This window comes from Branchiostoma floridae, chromosome 1 (assembly GCF_000003815.2).
Source record: "Branchiostoma floridae strain S238N-H82 chromosome 1, Bfl_VNyyK, whole genome shotgun sequence".
NCBI lineage: Eukaryota > Metazoa > Chordata > Leptocardii > Amphioxiformes > Branchiostomatidae > Branchiostoma > Branchiostoma floridae.
In genome coordinates, this window is record NC_049979.1 from 8599910 (window position 1) to 8616304 (window position 16395).

Sequence of the window (16395 nt, forward strand, 5' to 3'; positions counted from 1 at the left end):
TGCGCTTGAGACTAAGCAACTTGCAACAATGAGTAAATAAAACAGATGAGGAAGTTGCGTATAAATCAGAATCACTAATACCGGCCCATAAAACTTTGTAATAACGAAGAAGCCTCGGCGCAGATGTCTACTTAGGATGTACTTCTGTATCTGTATCGACTTGGGGAATTATCTAGAGTAATCTAACGGGCCCTTATATTGATAGATACCTTTCTATATGAGAGGGATAAGGGAGTCAGTAACTAAGACAAATCACCAAAATGCGCGCGCCTGACGTTCCGAACGAATTGTAATGGCGCTGTCTATCTGAACATATAGAATATGTACTCTTCTATCTACTATAAATTTTGTTTATCCGCCGATATTTCACTTGTGCAGGCAGGAGTCGCTTCCAAAAGGTACGTGCAGACAATGATGATTTAATTGTGCACTCGGGCTCCATTCTCTGCACATTGCAAACGACTCTTTAAGAAGAGATATTCCTGAAGTTGAAGGATGGTGGTGATGGAAGACTGCCATCCGCACGCCGCGACCTCAAATATCACAGCCGAGAACGTGATATTGCGCAAGAATCCGCCCTGGGCCCAGCTACGCGAGCGATATTGTTCTTGTTTAATATCGCTTGCAATATTTTGGGGATTCGAAATTATAGAAAATGCAATCAACAATGGAGGGTCATCAATCACTCCCGCATGCCTTAATTGTCCTCGCTCCATAGAATCCCACATAACTGTGACCTTTGCGGCGTCCTTGGAGTAATGTATCATAAAATTATGGATTTCACATTTCCGTGATTCCTAACGAGTTCGGCGGAGAAAAATTGAAAACTTCCCGGGCGGAGGTCCGCGGAAGTCGCGCGGGGGCAACAGGTGGGTTCCGCCCGTGCGGTCGCGGCCGACAAGGGGACGGCGGAACCGGGAGAGAAAAGATCTCTCGCTATCGACCAGTACGGGGCCTAGTTTTAAAAAATCATCGATCGCGCACCCCTCCTCCCTAGATGAGAAGGCAAAAAGAGCGCGCGGGGATTCCGCCTCCATTCACCTCGGCGGCAGAAGCACTTGTTCAATTATTGACTGCGTATGATGGATGGGGCGCGGGCCGGCCTAATAGCCGAAGACTCCATGCTAAATGTTACGCTTGAGTATTGGATCGGGAAAGTCTATAATACCGGGCTGCTCTTCCAAGGTTAAAGGACCACGAAGGTTAGATAAATACGAAACCCTCTTTGTCTATAACCTGCAATGGATTGCTACAAAACGTGATTTGGTTAGATTGGAGTCGATGTAATTCGCACCCCCCCCCCCTCCGCCGTCTGCACAGCTAGATGAATGGCCGTCCGTTCTTCCATCTCATTCTGTCTGTCTAGTCTACTCTTCTTAGGTCATTATTTGGCTGAAATCAGGGAATAAATCCCTCATGTTATCATCAAACATTTAGAGGTGATCTTCGAATATCTCTCGGTGCATGAGGGGTGCCATTAAATTACATATTTCATGCTACAGTCTATTAGCGGAGGAGAGTGATGGCCGCATTTCCTCGCCGCTCATTGAGCGTAGACGGACGGGCAGGCGATCGCCTCATCATTTCACACTTAAACATAGACGGCGTGGCACCACCAAATGTTGCCGCCGCGCTTATTTGTTCTCCCTATAAATCCACCTTTCCGATCTCTCTATTACTTGCTTCGATGTGAAAAAAATACAATAGTCCTTTACCAACATGACAAGGAGATTAACTGCGCGCGTAGTGAGAAGTTTGGCAGGGATGGGAGATGTGGCGAAGTTTGGTCGTGCGCCGCGCGGGTGGGGGTTGCCCGGGTGATGGACCGCGCCATCTCCCCACTTCATATCATTTGATGTCCCAACTACCCGACGCGAGCGAGGCAGTCTATAAAACGTCATGTGCGGTTTTTGAATTATGTCAGGGTCGCCGTCTCACAGCGAGGAGTAACCGCGGGAAAATCCCTTCCACCTTGTCGTCTGTCATGTCTGACTGTGATTTATCCCCGTTTTCCGTCTATCTGTCGAATCAGATTCAGTCAGACCAGTCTTTTGGACAGCTCGGGCCCGGCGTCGTGCAGTCATTCTTCCTGACAATACTGTCATCCAGTATTTGCCGCACAAAATCTTATTGATAAGCCGTCAGGTTTTCCGTGCAAATGTGACGCCATCGCGTGTCAAAGATGGCGGAGTTTGTCTGTTCCACTTCAACTTGATGGTCAGGAGCTGGAAGAGAAAAGCGAGAAACGGCCGCAAGAAAAATTACGAGCTTTACCGGGGGCCATAAAAGTGACAAGACCGAGGTGTAAGAACTCTAAATCAACTTGACGCACCCACATTAGCGATATTAGCCGCTGATTAGCGATGACAGCCGCGGGCCAAATTTATATGTCAAAAAAAGCGCGGGAAATCCTGAATCCCCGGGCAGATTCCTGACAGAAATCTCGTGCCGGGCGTCACCCACCAAACTTATCGATGGTTTAGCCACATACAGAGTTTGAAATTCCTTCCTACCTTCGCAAAGAAATGCAACTAAGTCTGGCATTACTAAGCTGCTGGTACAGAGGCGTCGGAATTTTAAGTTGGAAAGTTTCATCCATTTCTAAGCTGCCGACCTCCGCCCTCTTGTCAGCGGAAGAAAAATGAGGCGAGTCCCCGATTGGAGACAGGACTTTCGGACGAAATAAAGTATGTAACACGTTCTAATCCGGAGTAAGATGAGAACGGCGGGTATAGTCTCGCGGAGACTAATGTGTCTAACTCCTACAAATGGGCTTTTTGGTTGGAAGCTATTAAGCCCCAACGGCTAATGATGCTTTTTCCATTATTATCGATTCTTGGTAAAGCCGAGTGTATTCTCGGATCATGAATTTTCCAATATTATGATCCTAATTTGCGGCTGGTCATTCCGGGAGGGAAATTCGACACGCTAATGACACATGCAATAGATAAACTATCTCTAAAAAGTAAATTAGAAGTAATTTATAGATACACATAAGTGATAATTTATGGATCGCAATATTATCTTTCGCATCGAGGGACCCTAATTTTGCCCTTGGTACCCGGGAAAATCGGGGGGATGGAGGGATAATACTCGGCGGGAGGCACAGGGCGAGCGGAATGTAAGAAGCCAGGATGCCGCAGAGACTAGCTGGTTCTAATATGTTTCTGATTTTGGTGACCTCAGCAGAGGATTTGGTGCGGCCCCGGGGTCGGCGTCATCCATCATAGCTGAAAGGTGCAGGCCCCGCCGACCCCTGCACGCCGGCTCATGAATATGGAGCCTTTCTCACTTACCCCCGTGCTTGTCGATACTTTGACCGGGTGATGCAGAAAAGTCGGCCAAATTTCGGGTACAGATTTAGACTTTTTATGTCTCACATTTCAGTGGGCGCCTCTAAAAGTAAACTGTACTTCATTTAAAGGCAGGGACTGCGACAGTAACCACGCCCCCTCCCCCCTCCCCCTCCCCACCGGTGTCTCACCAACAGGGCTAATGTCCCTCTAGATGCGTAGGAAGAGGAGGGACTAAAGGTCGGACGATCGGTTTGGATTCATTACGAAGGCTCGCCCCGACCAAGAGAGAGCGTCTTCCCCACAATATAAAGCTATAAATCAGCGACCGGGAACTGCTATTGTCGGCAGAAATGGCCCTGGTGAAGGAAGGGGGAATCAGGTGCACCCCAGCACAACATTGATCGCCAGAGAAAGTTAATACCCCCGTTTGACTTAGCTTTTGTTTTTCTGTCTGACTGGGTAGGATCGATGTGGAGAATTTAGTGTAGCGAAGCCGGCAGAGTTGGGATGTAAACTTTGGCCCGTTCCTTGGTGACCACATCGCCCGAAGGCGTCCCGCCACACGGCTGGCCAATAGCTTCATCTTCCACCCAATTAGTGCTGCCTTTGTTTATCTTACCCGCCCACCCCTGGTAATACTATTCAAATATAGCACCTCACTTTATAAACTTTGTCACCCGTTATTGTTGTCTGAAATCCCCCTGCTGATTCTTACAGAGTCGTCACGCGACCAGGCGACGTTTTTCTCTCCCCCGACCCATTCTACTCACACAATACACACTGTTGAAGATTAACACCAGAGTTAAACACAGAAAGTGGAGACAACACAAAATGTATGTGGAAGTGAAATACGGCAGTAATGAGTGTATACTGGTGAACACTAACTGTGTTGTTATCAATCTGTTGGGCAGCATCAAGCAGCGCTGTGGCGTACCTGACCCTGACGTGCTGTTGGACCTGACTGACGAAACAGGTAGATTTATCGAGAATTTTTAAATTCTCTTTGAAGTCGCCGCACTGGTAGGCACGACAGGTGCACACTGGGCGCTAGGTTCGCGCCCGCCATATTGCACGCGGTGCGTACACGTCGTTAGTGGAGTAGACAGGGGGAGCCAACACAATGTCGCGCCGCAGACGATTGACCACAAATTAGACTGTACCAGCGACTGACTGGATCAAGACGTGTTCTGCTGTCAGTTTACACTAAGTCTGACAGGCCAGCCGGTTGCCTTGACGCCGCCTGATCACACTCTAACGCACCGCAGGGTCGGGGTGCGCGCGGCGCGAGTGTGAGCGGCGCTCCGCCACGCTACGGTCCCTGTCACCACCACGGTCCCATTACCCCCTCACAGGACGCAACACTTCCAACATCGAACACCACTACTGACCCCAATCGCACGAGGTTGGCGCATCATTCCCAGTAATTGAGGGTTTCTTTTCACACAGAAGTGCCTTTATTGGGACATCTGGATCCATTATCGGCAGCGCGCTGCTTGCTGGCCAATTCCTGGAGATGAATATATCGAACAGTCATTATACCCCCATCTAGTCTTTTACCTTGCGCAGCTTTCCGGACAGAAGAGCTCCTGATGATCTGGGGAATTTTGATGAGACTCAATAATGCTCAGACCTTTCCTCGAAAATCGATCGCCGTCCTCGACAGAAATAACCCCTCGGGAGAGGCGAGTCCGTTATCCGGAGAAGCGCAAAGGTTGTGGACGTTCCGCCCCGGGCCGGAGCCCCCGAGCCCCGGCCGCCCCGGGGCTTCCCCACCTGTCCGCGCGCTAAAGCGGGAGGGCGCCACGTCTAAGTCTGTAAAGCTGAATTCTTAATTCCCTCCACAAATCACGTATCTTTGCAAATCCCGGTCAAATCAAGTGCGGAACTACAAGCCGACTGCCTAACGACCCCAAAGGCACGCGGCCTCTGCTCGTTAGCCCCACGCAGGGGAGCCACTGACACCGGCTCTGGCTGTCATCAACGGTGGGGGGGAGGGGACATGCCTCGAGACCACGGCGATGTAACGCATAAAAATGGAAATTTATGTCGCCAATAAAATTAACGTATTATCACTAATGGTGATGGTATATTTATGCGGTGTTGTAAAAGCAAACGACGTCTGTATGGGCCTTTCGTGTGAATGAACAATTCAAAGTACAAGCTCGGGCTCCGAATTCGTGTAACATAAACCGATATGTATCACTTGAGACCGGTGAATGGCGGATGAAACAATAAACCCAGCACGTATACTTCATTGGGAAACAGGCACAGAAAATGCCTGCACCCGACGGTGGCGCATTAATGTCCTGGCACTCTCCATTTATCTTCATTGCCGCTGCAAGCCGAGGAAGCGTAGAATGGGCTCAATAACGAGGTTCATAATGCCAAGTAAAAATATCCGTTCCCATTAGTTTTGAAGGGGCCATTAGCTTAGTCGGGAGTACGACAAAATCGCACGGGGAGGTCCCCTGCCATCCACTTGGGGTCCGGCGATGCCACCACAAATTTTCTTCAATTTCCGAGCCACTTGCCAGCGCCGGTTTTTACCAGGGTGAATCCATATCTCAGCGCGGCTGAACTTCAGCTTCAGACTGAAAGTCTGTCTGCAGGGGTCCTCTCGATGGTGATTGAGCGTGCGCTCTGTGTATTTGCCAAATCTTCAGGCGAGATGGTTTCCCTCTCCCCCCTGTGTCGTATCGCACCGTCTTTATTGCCCTCTTTCGTGCCGCCAGGTGTTAGATGCAATTTACGAGAGCAACATTTGCAATATTATATCATAACGCGACTCAATTTTCTGCGTGCCTGGCAGCCGTTAATGTAGCTCATTTCGTGGGGCGATGGAGACCCGGTGCACTTTCCTACCACAGTTGCCCTCGCGTCTCCACACACTTTCCTCTCCACACGCGCTTCTGAACAGGTGTCAGAAACGTGACACCGCTCCGCCTGCCCCCCTCCCCACCTTCACATAAACCGTAATGTGGATCACTCTGTGACAAGAGTTATCCCTCTTCCTCATGCCATTTACACACAACAGGTACTCTGTAGCCTTCGGCAAGTACTAAGTTAAACTTGACTCGGAGCTACTGTTTTACATCAGAAGCTGTTTTGGAGCCGGTGAATTCTCAGGTTCTGTTTTATGCTACTTTGGCAAGTAAAGATAATACTAGAGGATTATGCGGTGGGTGTAAGTTAGCCATAAAGGACCTTTGATGGACAGGGGAATTGTTCTTGGCACAAGTGGAGCGATAACGCTTGTTTTTAGGTACTAGTATTTGTTGCCTCTGTGTGTTTGCACATTCTGTAGTACATGTATTGTTTTGTTACTTTGGAGGGTCACACAAAGCATGGTGTTGTGTAGGGGATAACACTTCATAGAACATACCAGGAAACGGCGTTACAAACAATTGAGAGTATCTCGTATCTTTATAAGCATCCAAATGTTGTGCTAGTCTGGCAAACAAGTGCACATGGCCAGAGGTCAGGTTATCCGCACTACAAGAGTTGTTATGGGAACGAAACTTTTGGTTTCGACTATAATAGTACATATAACATAAAGTTATCTGGAAGTTAGGAAGTTAGCATTTCACCATTTCCCACTATCCACTTATTTCTAAGCCCTTCATAGAACCATCATAGCATCATTTAACGTTATCATACCTCTGTCGCGACTACTAACTCGAGCATATTAAAGTCAAATATGGAAGGGGGGGTGTTAGATATCTCCTATGTCATTATCGTGGTTAGCAAGCCTTGTCTCCAACCCGTCCTGAAGATTCCCATCTTGATGAAGATGACTATCAATAACCAGCTGCTGATAACGGGCTGTACAATCGTTATTTCCTACGCGCTCTGATTGATATTTGTCGTCGTAAATTCCCCTCAATGCGTGCGAGAGATTGTTCCTCCCCATCAGATTGATGGTCCTTTTATGTACCATCTTCCACTAGATCATCATGAACTGCAACTTTGCACCCACAAAATGCTTCGGCGTTCTCACCAGAAAATCGAAATAGGATCTCTCCGCAATGTGCTATTATGTATTGCCGTCTTTTTATTCATAAATGTAGTAAATTACTTTCTCTGTCTGTCATACTTTTTGGGGGTCTTTTTTAAAATCTTTTTCTTCCCATCCTTTATCATACCGCAGCCTTTATAAGTAATTGCTTGATGAGTTGAGTTTCATTTTCATTTCTGGACATTTTAGCCACCGTACAAAATGTTTGACTCGGGGTCTCCTGGTCTCGAACCCGAAGCAAATAAGCCGATGCACACGGCGGATATCGGGGCAGAGAGTAATCGGTTTGGAGCAGCCCGGTCATTAACGTGTTCAAGTCAATACAGCAGTGTTTAGAAATCAATTCTTAACTGGGGAGAAACTGCTAAACGGTAAAATTCAATAAAGGGTTATCAACTGTGGATGGAGTGTGCAATGTGAAAGAGAAGCCACCGGAAAATCGTCATTAGCAAGGCCCATGATATCATACGCAGACTTAGCTAGAATAGAACACGTGTTTGTCTAAAAACTCTATGACAAACGTGAAAGCTTCGTATCTGTGTGAGATAGAGGTATCAATACAAAATTTTGGAGCGCAGATAGCACTGTCTTTCTCAATTTATGAAAACGAGTGATGAAATTCAGCAATCAAGAGAAACCATTGTCCAATGAAATGGACAGGAAAAAAACAGGTGCACATTGTGTGATATTGTAAGTGCGGCGGGCAGTAATGACAGGGTTAATTACGAATGTAGACCAATTATCTACTTTTTACCTTTGTCGATTTCTGTCGGAGGCCCCCTTAACCCTCACATACATTAAAGACACTTTCATTGAAAAGTACATTGATTGTGTCTTGCTGAACCACACTGAATTTTCTGCTTGGTTCTCTATTGTGAAATACACACAAAAATGGAACAGACATGAAGTCATATCTACTAAAGAATTTCATCCCTAAATTGATATCCAACTAGCCTTACACGAATAGAAAATTAATTCCAGTTCAGCTTTTAATAAGGAAATCCAAAACTTGATAGAAGTTCACAAGACAAGTGAAATGAGCTGTAACTTCTTTCAAGGACGAATGCAATGAAATATCTCCTTAAAGTAAAGTTTCACACTATTATTGTGCTACTTATTAAGTTTTGTAATTACCCTCCGGGCAAGATTTTGCAATAAACGTATTGTTCAGCATATAGGTACACCACGCAGTACATAGACGCATGTATAAAAGCAGAAACTTGTGAGTTTGTGTGTGGGTGATTTAACGTGACGGGATCTGAACTCTTGCATGATGGAGTGATATACAATAATCGGTTATGGTGCAAAGTGTAATTGTCTTTGTATAACTTTGTAATTGTACAGGCGTGCTAGGCTATCCATCAATTGATTTTATTGTCCCAGTCTCCGTGGAAAAGTAAGTTGGGTTTGCCAAGAACTATACCGAGCAACAAATGGGCTCCGGAAAAGTTCTTCACTTTATGTAAATGTAGGAACAATGGAATGTGACTTTACAATGTACGTTAGGGCAAGGAAGGGTCGCAATGTTTTCTTTTATGTTTTATATGAATATTCATTTGAGAGAATCACAAATTTTGTCCATTTTTCACCTGTGGTCACTTTGAAATTTGCAAGACAAGTGAAGACAGGAACACATTTTCAATGTGTAGTATTTTCTGTCAGTGATATCGCTGAGCCAGGAGGAGTAGAAGTATACCATACATAACCGACTTCGCGCCTTTGGACATATGGCCCACTTTGATCAGGTAGTGCTTTTACATGCTGTATTCTCCGGCGCATGATGATGAATGACCAGTAAATGTGTATGTAATATGTCGTTCTCCCTCGCAACCCCGGCTCTTCATGCGGAGTCTGCCCAGCTCAAGTCGTATGTTTTCTCTGAACACGCATCCGTACGTACCGAAATTTATTTTCTTGGACTTAAAACCTCATCAGGAACACGTCTCTTCCCAATGTGTCTGGTCTGGGTTTAGCTAGACAAACCTCGCTGAATTAAAACTCTTATTATTGCAAGAACAATAATTAAGGAGGTGTTTGGAAACGCCTCGAACTTCCTTCCCGTTTTTCCCTTGCTCCCCCGGGTGTCGGCTGGCGGTACGCGGGTGTTTTGGGGCAGGCGGGATAATTGCTATGGGAAGTTCTTACTGATGGTCTGCAGTCAGCTGGAACAAACACATTTCTACCGGATTACATCCAACCGCGCTTCCTCCAGCGATTGTGCACTCGGATGGATAAAAAGTTACTAAATAGCACATTCGCGTATGTCACAGAGGGATGAGCAATCTGAGAGTACAGACAGAGCTGGGGAAGATAGGAACTATACGGCGAGCCTAAACTTACAACTTCAGACTGAATGTATGACTTGCTCCCACTAGGAATAAAAGGTGTTACCGACCTATGTGCACAAGCCGATCTTCTTGGTCAATCTCTATCTTCTAGCAACATAGAAGTATACGGGAATGCTTGCAGGGCAATACAAAGTAAAGGAGAGTCTAGCAAAGATTGTTTCACATTCCCGAAAAGTACCAATCACTTTTTGTCAGAAGAAATGTGTGACAACTTCTTGAAAAAAAAACATAATGACATTAAAGTTTATTGCACATACCTTTATTGTACATCCATGCCCTACCGTGCTAAATAAAGGTATACAAAAGTGGCAATAAACAACATATAGTTACAGGACTTGTATCAATAATCTAAAACATGGGTTCTAAAAATACTCCAGTGTCTACAAGAGATGGGTCAAAGTCAGTGGAAGGCGTAAATTGGGATGGGTAAGAAAGTGGGGGAAATAAAAGACTACACAGCCACCCTCTTGAAACTTTTGAATGGAATAGTCCGGTTTGTAAAATACAATATGATATAATAATAAAATACTCGCTTGTAGAGTATTCATTCAACTACAGATATGCAGACTATCATCATTTCCGCGTTCCCTACAACAGATATAGAGCTCTAGAGACAAATTCTGTCTGACTTACATAGTATATCCTATGTACACACATTATAATATACACCCCGAAACTCGAGCCTTGCATAGCTTGATGAAGTTGAAGTATATCACACATTAAGAAAGCAAACATGGCGTAAAGTAAGCAATCTGTTTAGTTCAAAGCTAAACATAATTCTGTACCCAAACACGAATCACTCCAAGTGACAACAAAGGCACATTGAAATTACAGGTATGAAACATGTAGTCTTGTGTTACACCATGTGCAATTTTGTACCCATTTTGTACACACTGTGAATTCTGGTGTATAATAATAAAACGCACATCGCGTTATTTGAGCCGTGTATTTTTCTGGGTTTATGAATGCTGCTAGCTTCGCGACTCGGCGACAGGAACATCTGGCCTAATATGAATATATATTCTTGGTTATCAGAGTATTCTGGTTCCTGTTACCGACGTTCCGCATGTGACCACTGATAAAGAAAACGAATCTTACACAGAAACATAATTGATAACATGCATCGGAATTAATTAAGGCGCAAACAAACGGTTCATACACCATTAGGCCCCTGATGGGGGAATACCAGGTAATTACGTATATCGAAATAGGACCAAAACCGGCGGAGTTTTTACGGGGGATATTTTTCGATCGGAAGATTTTACAGTCGCGAGATAGGGTCACCGTCACACGTACTTGATTTAAAAGTCGTGTGTTTCACAGCCGTGAAGTTCGTACTGAACATGTGCGCGCAGGGTCGTGTTTATACCTATAAACGTACAGAACGCAGAGCCAGACTACGTTTATGCCAAACAACGCACTCGTAAATCTCGGCACGGCCGGTACAAACCATACGCCGGGGGCCGGGCCATTTTTCACGTGGAACTCAGCATATGGGGGATGGCGCCCCGAGCCTACAACAAATGAAGAATATATCTAAACTGTCAAGATATGCAGCAGTATCTGTTCCGAACATGCCTTGGAGTGCAAGTTCAGGGCCGTTCGTCAATTATTCATGGCACAAGTAGGTTAGCACAGCAATAATGGGCGACTTGCACTTGTCTGCAGTAAAACAGATGACCAAGATTGAGGACGATTTGACGCCAAGAAGGTACTGCCGCATATTACCCTGTTTAGTTCATTCATCTCGGTGGTAGTTGTCTTCTTGGCACTTGAATTTGTCAGCAGTTCTGTGCCTACATTACAAATAGCTGTGAGATTGATGACCTATACACTACTATCTATATATCTATAGAATACTTGGAACAGGTATGGCAGTGAACAGAGAACAGTGCTTCTTTTTTAACTTTTCTTTCCCTTAAATCTGAATTTTTCATCATTGAACACCGGTGAGGGTAATACATCACCCTCTCCCTTCCTTTCCCGGATGTGATAGCTCCACAATTATAACATCAATCTTGGCTGAAATGGCTCAGTTCTTGGGACAGTGAGGTTTGTTATCTCAATATATGATATGATAGCAAATATATAAATGATAGCAAACTGCATGGCTTATCTGTCCTGTATGGTACCTCCAATCCTTATCAATAGACCAATCAAATCAATCAATATATCAATCAATTTAGGCGTCATAGAATTGTACGATACAACAACAAAAATTAAAAAGTATGTTACTGAAGTAATGAACAATGACCTACGCACAATATATTTGTATTTCACTGCATTAGCGATACGTTTTTATCGTCGCCCCGGGGATTCTTTATAGAGCCAGTAATAATAACTATGTCAAAAAAGTTGACGAGAAGTGAAGGACAGAGAATGATTTCCAACCCTGAACGGGTGGCAAGCAAGTCACAGTTCGCACAGTTTGAATCCGTCATCTTTAACTTGAAGACATACTGTGCAAGTCATCCAGACTTTTGTAAACTCGCGTATGCCGTCAAGAAAACTGGCTTCCAAGGAGGACAGAACACATATTTCCTGGTCAACTTATCCAGGCGAGATTCTTTTTAACCTTTCACTTTCCGACATGTAAGTTTTTGTGTGTGCAAATTTTATGCTGTCAATTATTCGCAGTGACGAGTAGCGTGTCTAGCATGGATACAGACGCTGTTGGCCCACAAGATGGGTTTTTCGTCATCAACGTTTCAACAGAAACGCATGAAAACGCCATCCACGATCTTTTCAGACGATTCCGATACAAACTTTATTTCTACTCTCTTTATATCAAATTGTCTCCCTGTTATAGCGGTGGACTTCAGAGGAGACGCTAAGTAAGAGTCTCCACCACATGACCCCGGCTGGCAAAACAACACCTTAGCGTTATCAACAACTACATGCAAACATGTCGTCGGCCTGGTCAACATCAGGATATCTCAAACTCTCCCTGCGAATGGAATGAAGGAATGGGGGAGGGGTAATTGATCTATTTTCTACAGTTGTCATGTTAAAGTGCTACTCTGTGATGTATACATATATAGATATATTTGGTGTCATGTTATATACATTCAAAACTGCCCAAGCAGACCAATGATAATCAGGCGACTTATAAAATCTGGCCTATGCGGACAGGTGGTCGTTATAGACAGGATTCTTAATGCTTGCTTTAATGGGAAAATTGTCTAACGGGACCACCAAGTGTTCACATCGGCCAGGTGGCCTTTTTGTAGAGGCGCTCACTTGAACACGCTTTACTATACTTATCAGTTCTTCAAAATACGTTTGTAACGCTTTCTTTATTCTTATGTGTTTGTACGTCCCCATTCAACTTGTTTTCTACATTCATCTTTCATTTTCTCCGGATTCTATCATTCCTTTTTTTCCTGCATTCCTTTCTCTTTACCCTTTCCGCAGACAGAAAAGTTTTAGCACGAGTTTGTTACCATCGCGACAGTTTGTACATTGGTTGTAATTCAACATTTTGGCCGGGGGCACTGTGTCAAAGTACAAATGATTTCCCGTCGTGACATGTCACCACGTATCCTTCACGCCGAGCAACTCCGCCTGGCCTTGGCCTGGAGTAACCACTAATAAAACATTCTATCAACTCTTGCTTGGGGGAATCGTATCTGTATTCTAAAACAAGTCAGAATTGATGAGATGTTTGCACGAGATTTTTTAACGAGGGGGAGAATTAACGAGTAGCCTGCTGGGTTGTCAATGATAACTGATGAAAAATGGAACACAGTTTTTTATTTTGCATAATGGCAAACTTTGGTACACGGTGCTTCTAAATCACTCGTGGGCACAAGAAATCTAAAAAATCACTTCATATTCTTTTTACAACTTTATGACGACAGTGAAGCTATTTTGAACAACACTAAGAGGACAAATTGGCTCTCTTCCACAGTCAAATTAACTTGTTAAACGATAGCCAGTATTCTGGATAAGTTGTAGTAATTCACCACTACATGTACCGTTATCGTCTGTTGTTGTGTAAACTTCCCAGTAGGATTGATAAGTATCTTATTTCAAAGATACTTGACACTTGTTGGACCAGCGCCTGTGCAGGCGGTGACAATGTGTCATTCTACATTTATCAATCAACATTATTTTTTCCTTACAGACGAGAGGGGCACTTTGGCTACGTTTTGGGTCCTCCTAAATCTTTCAGATGAAAAGTAGGTAAAGGGCAGCAGGGGAACTCGCGAAAAAGTAGGTGAGAGTTAGCCATGGGGACTTGAACCCTTGCGGCAATTGATACGTGTCGTCAGTAGCGTTAGCGGCTGACGTGTGCCACATGGTTGGAGTCGCCGGGCCCGCCGTCCTGTCTTACCGATCGAGCGCGTGAAATTTACCGTGAAATGATCGGGCTGTCATCGTGGCTGTCCCCGGAAGCGATGCTGAGGATCAGCCGCAGGGTCCAAAGCCAGGGACCGGAGCGTTCGTCAGCGGTTTAAAGTCGTGACGACGGGATCTCACATGCACTGGTAATTGCCACAGGAGGGTACCGCGGTGGTGACCCGTGATGATGGAGGACTAATATACACAAACCACACAAGCACCACACAGGTCACCTTATTCGTGTGCTTTCTTGAAAGGCTGAAGATGTGTATACTCGGGTTTGTAACATTGGCACAGAAATCCTTGGAGAAACGTTCAGCGCATGTCCTTACATCAAAGACTCACGGCACGACGCTTGTACGGCGAATTCTCGGCGAGTTAATGCAGGATCTTAACTTTTCAACTTGCAGATTTCCCGGGCGGAACGTCCCCAAGTCCTTCCAATTAGGGACCGCAGGTGACAGCCACTGACCTGCGCTGATGCAGACTGCAGTGCGCATGCGGATTGCGGATGACACTTTCCCCGGGGGACTACAATTAAGATATGATGACTACAATTCAGGGGACTGTCGGCTAATTGTTGACATCATTAGGACTGAAATGTTACAAATTAAAGCGTTTCCTTTCATGCCAGGGTGGCGATGACTGCTGTGCACGTTGAGACGGCGCGCTAGAGGGAGGTCAACAGTACAGATTTAATGGCAGAGTTTTCCAATTTTATGCATGGCGCAGAACTTTGAGTTAACGACCAGAACTGAACGAAACGCAAATCAAGCATGCAAAGTCAGACTGCAGTTGCGTATAGGCTGTAGGTGTATTTCTCTTCCCGAAAATACATATCACACGGTGAACTTTGTTGAACTGTGATAATCGGTGCAGCACAACATTGATACTACACAGCACAGGGTCTGAGAGTGAGACCGAACTTTCAACTTTTCATTTCAACTACAATGTATAAAAATGTACTTAGTTATTAATAGTCTATTCAGTATTGAGACCATCAAGAACAGCTTTTCAAAGCCACACTCTCGGATTTTAATACTCAAACTTGCACAACAACACAAAAGCGTTGAAAACTTCTGAAAGAAATTCGGATTGAACTTGGTTATCTACATTTAAAGTTGCAGCTTCGGGAAGTCGGAGGTGATTCCCAGGCGGCCGTGCTTCCAGGCCCACGCGGACATGGGAGTGACAGACTCGATGGTTAATTCAGTTCCCCGCGCCGCCGAGGACGCTATTACACACGCCGTACTCCGCGTTTCCGTCAATTAGAACTGTCACAAAGACGCAAACAGGCGTTCGTGACAGGCGAAGGACCGGAGGTGCCTGGGGACGACGACATCCTGTTTTGCTCAGCGCGACTCTGCGAAGGAAATACATCATGCGGAGATGTGGTTCTGTTGTCGGGAGTCTCCGACAACAGATTACTCTCCAAGCAGATGGGGGGAAATCGTGACCCTTTCCTTATATGTCGTCTTTTTCTGTCAGCTATCCCCACCAATAGAAAAGGACTGCATATAAGAAAAGGTTACAATTTTCCCCATCAACCTCTGCTTGGAGAGTACAACAGATGACGGTTGCAAGAGTCGCACATTGCTGATACATCGTATCTCAAAAGCGCCTAGAATATACATTTTCTTTTGTAGATTTCCCTTTGACTACCTGGAGTGCCTAATTAACTCGTAGAGGAATACATTGTCTTGTTTTCATACATACATTGCCATTGCATGTATTTATTTGCGTGTAGCTTTCTCAGTGAAATTTTCCTCAAGTTATCCATCAGAAGAACATAGTTGATGCACTTTTCTCATATATTCTTATACTGTACAATTTCAAATCATAATTATATTGCAGGTAGAACTACAGATGAAACAAACGTACATATACATTGTCGCACAGGCCTTATCAAGGAGCTGGACCTCCACCCCAGAGAGAACGCCGGGAAGTTCTTGGCGCCTAAGACGACGTACGTCTTGGTGAAGAAGGTCCTGGTGTCACACGGCAGCAGCGACGAGGAGGCCAAGTCAACCAGCAATAAGACATCTCCCGCTCAGAACAAGGAGTACAGGTAGGATAAGAGTGCAACTTGGGCCTTCTTATCCCAGTCTTGCTCCGGTCTCTCACTCACTCTAAGGCTTCTCACTTGGGCCATGCGGCTCGTGTGCTTGTTTCCTTTTATCTATCTTCCTCTCATGTCATTCTTTTTATTGGGAAGTCTACAACTTTTCCTTGCTTTCAACCACTTCAAGTCCTTTTTGCCTTTACTAGTTTTACCGCGTCTTCATCGTCGAGAGGAAGACAGTTGTGACTCATGATATCCTAACAAAGTCTTTATAAAGTTTCAGGATTAGGGGAAAACTGGCTTCCTCTCATCTCACATATCCTACATATC

The 16395-nt window shown here is 45.0% G+C and overlaps 1 protein-coding gene across 1 annotated transcript; it reads left to right on the forward strand.

Moving 5' to 3' along the window:
• Nucleotides 1-659: 659 nt before the first annotated feature.
• LOC118411194 lies at nucleotides 660-16071 on the forward strand (the record flags this gene model as incomplete). The annotated part of the gene is given in 3 exon segments (XM_035813277.1): nucleotides 660-1202; nucleotides 4208-4269; nucleotides 15903-16071. Coding segments are annotated over 3 exon segments (305 nt in total), but the record flags the coding sequence as incomplete, so codon positions are not given.
• Between the last annotated feature and the right edge of the window lie 324 nt (nucleotides 16072-16395).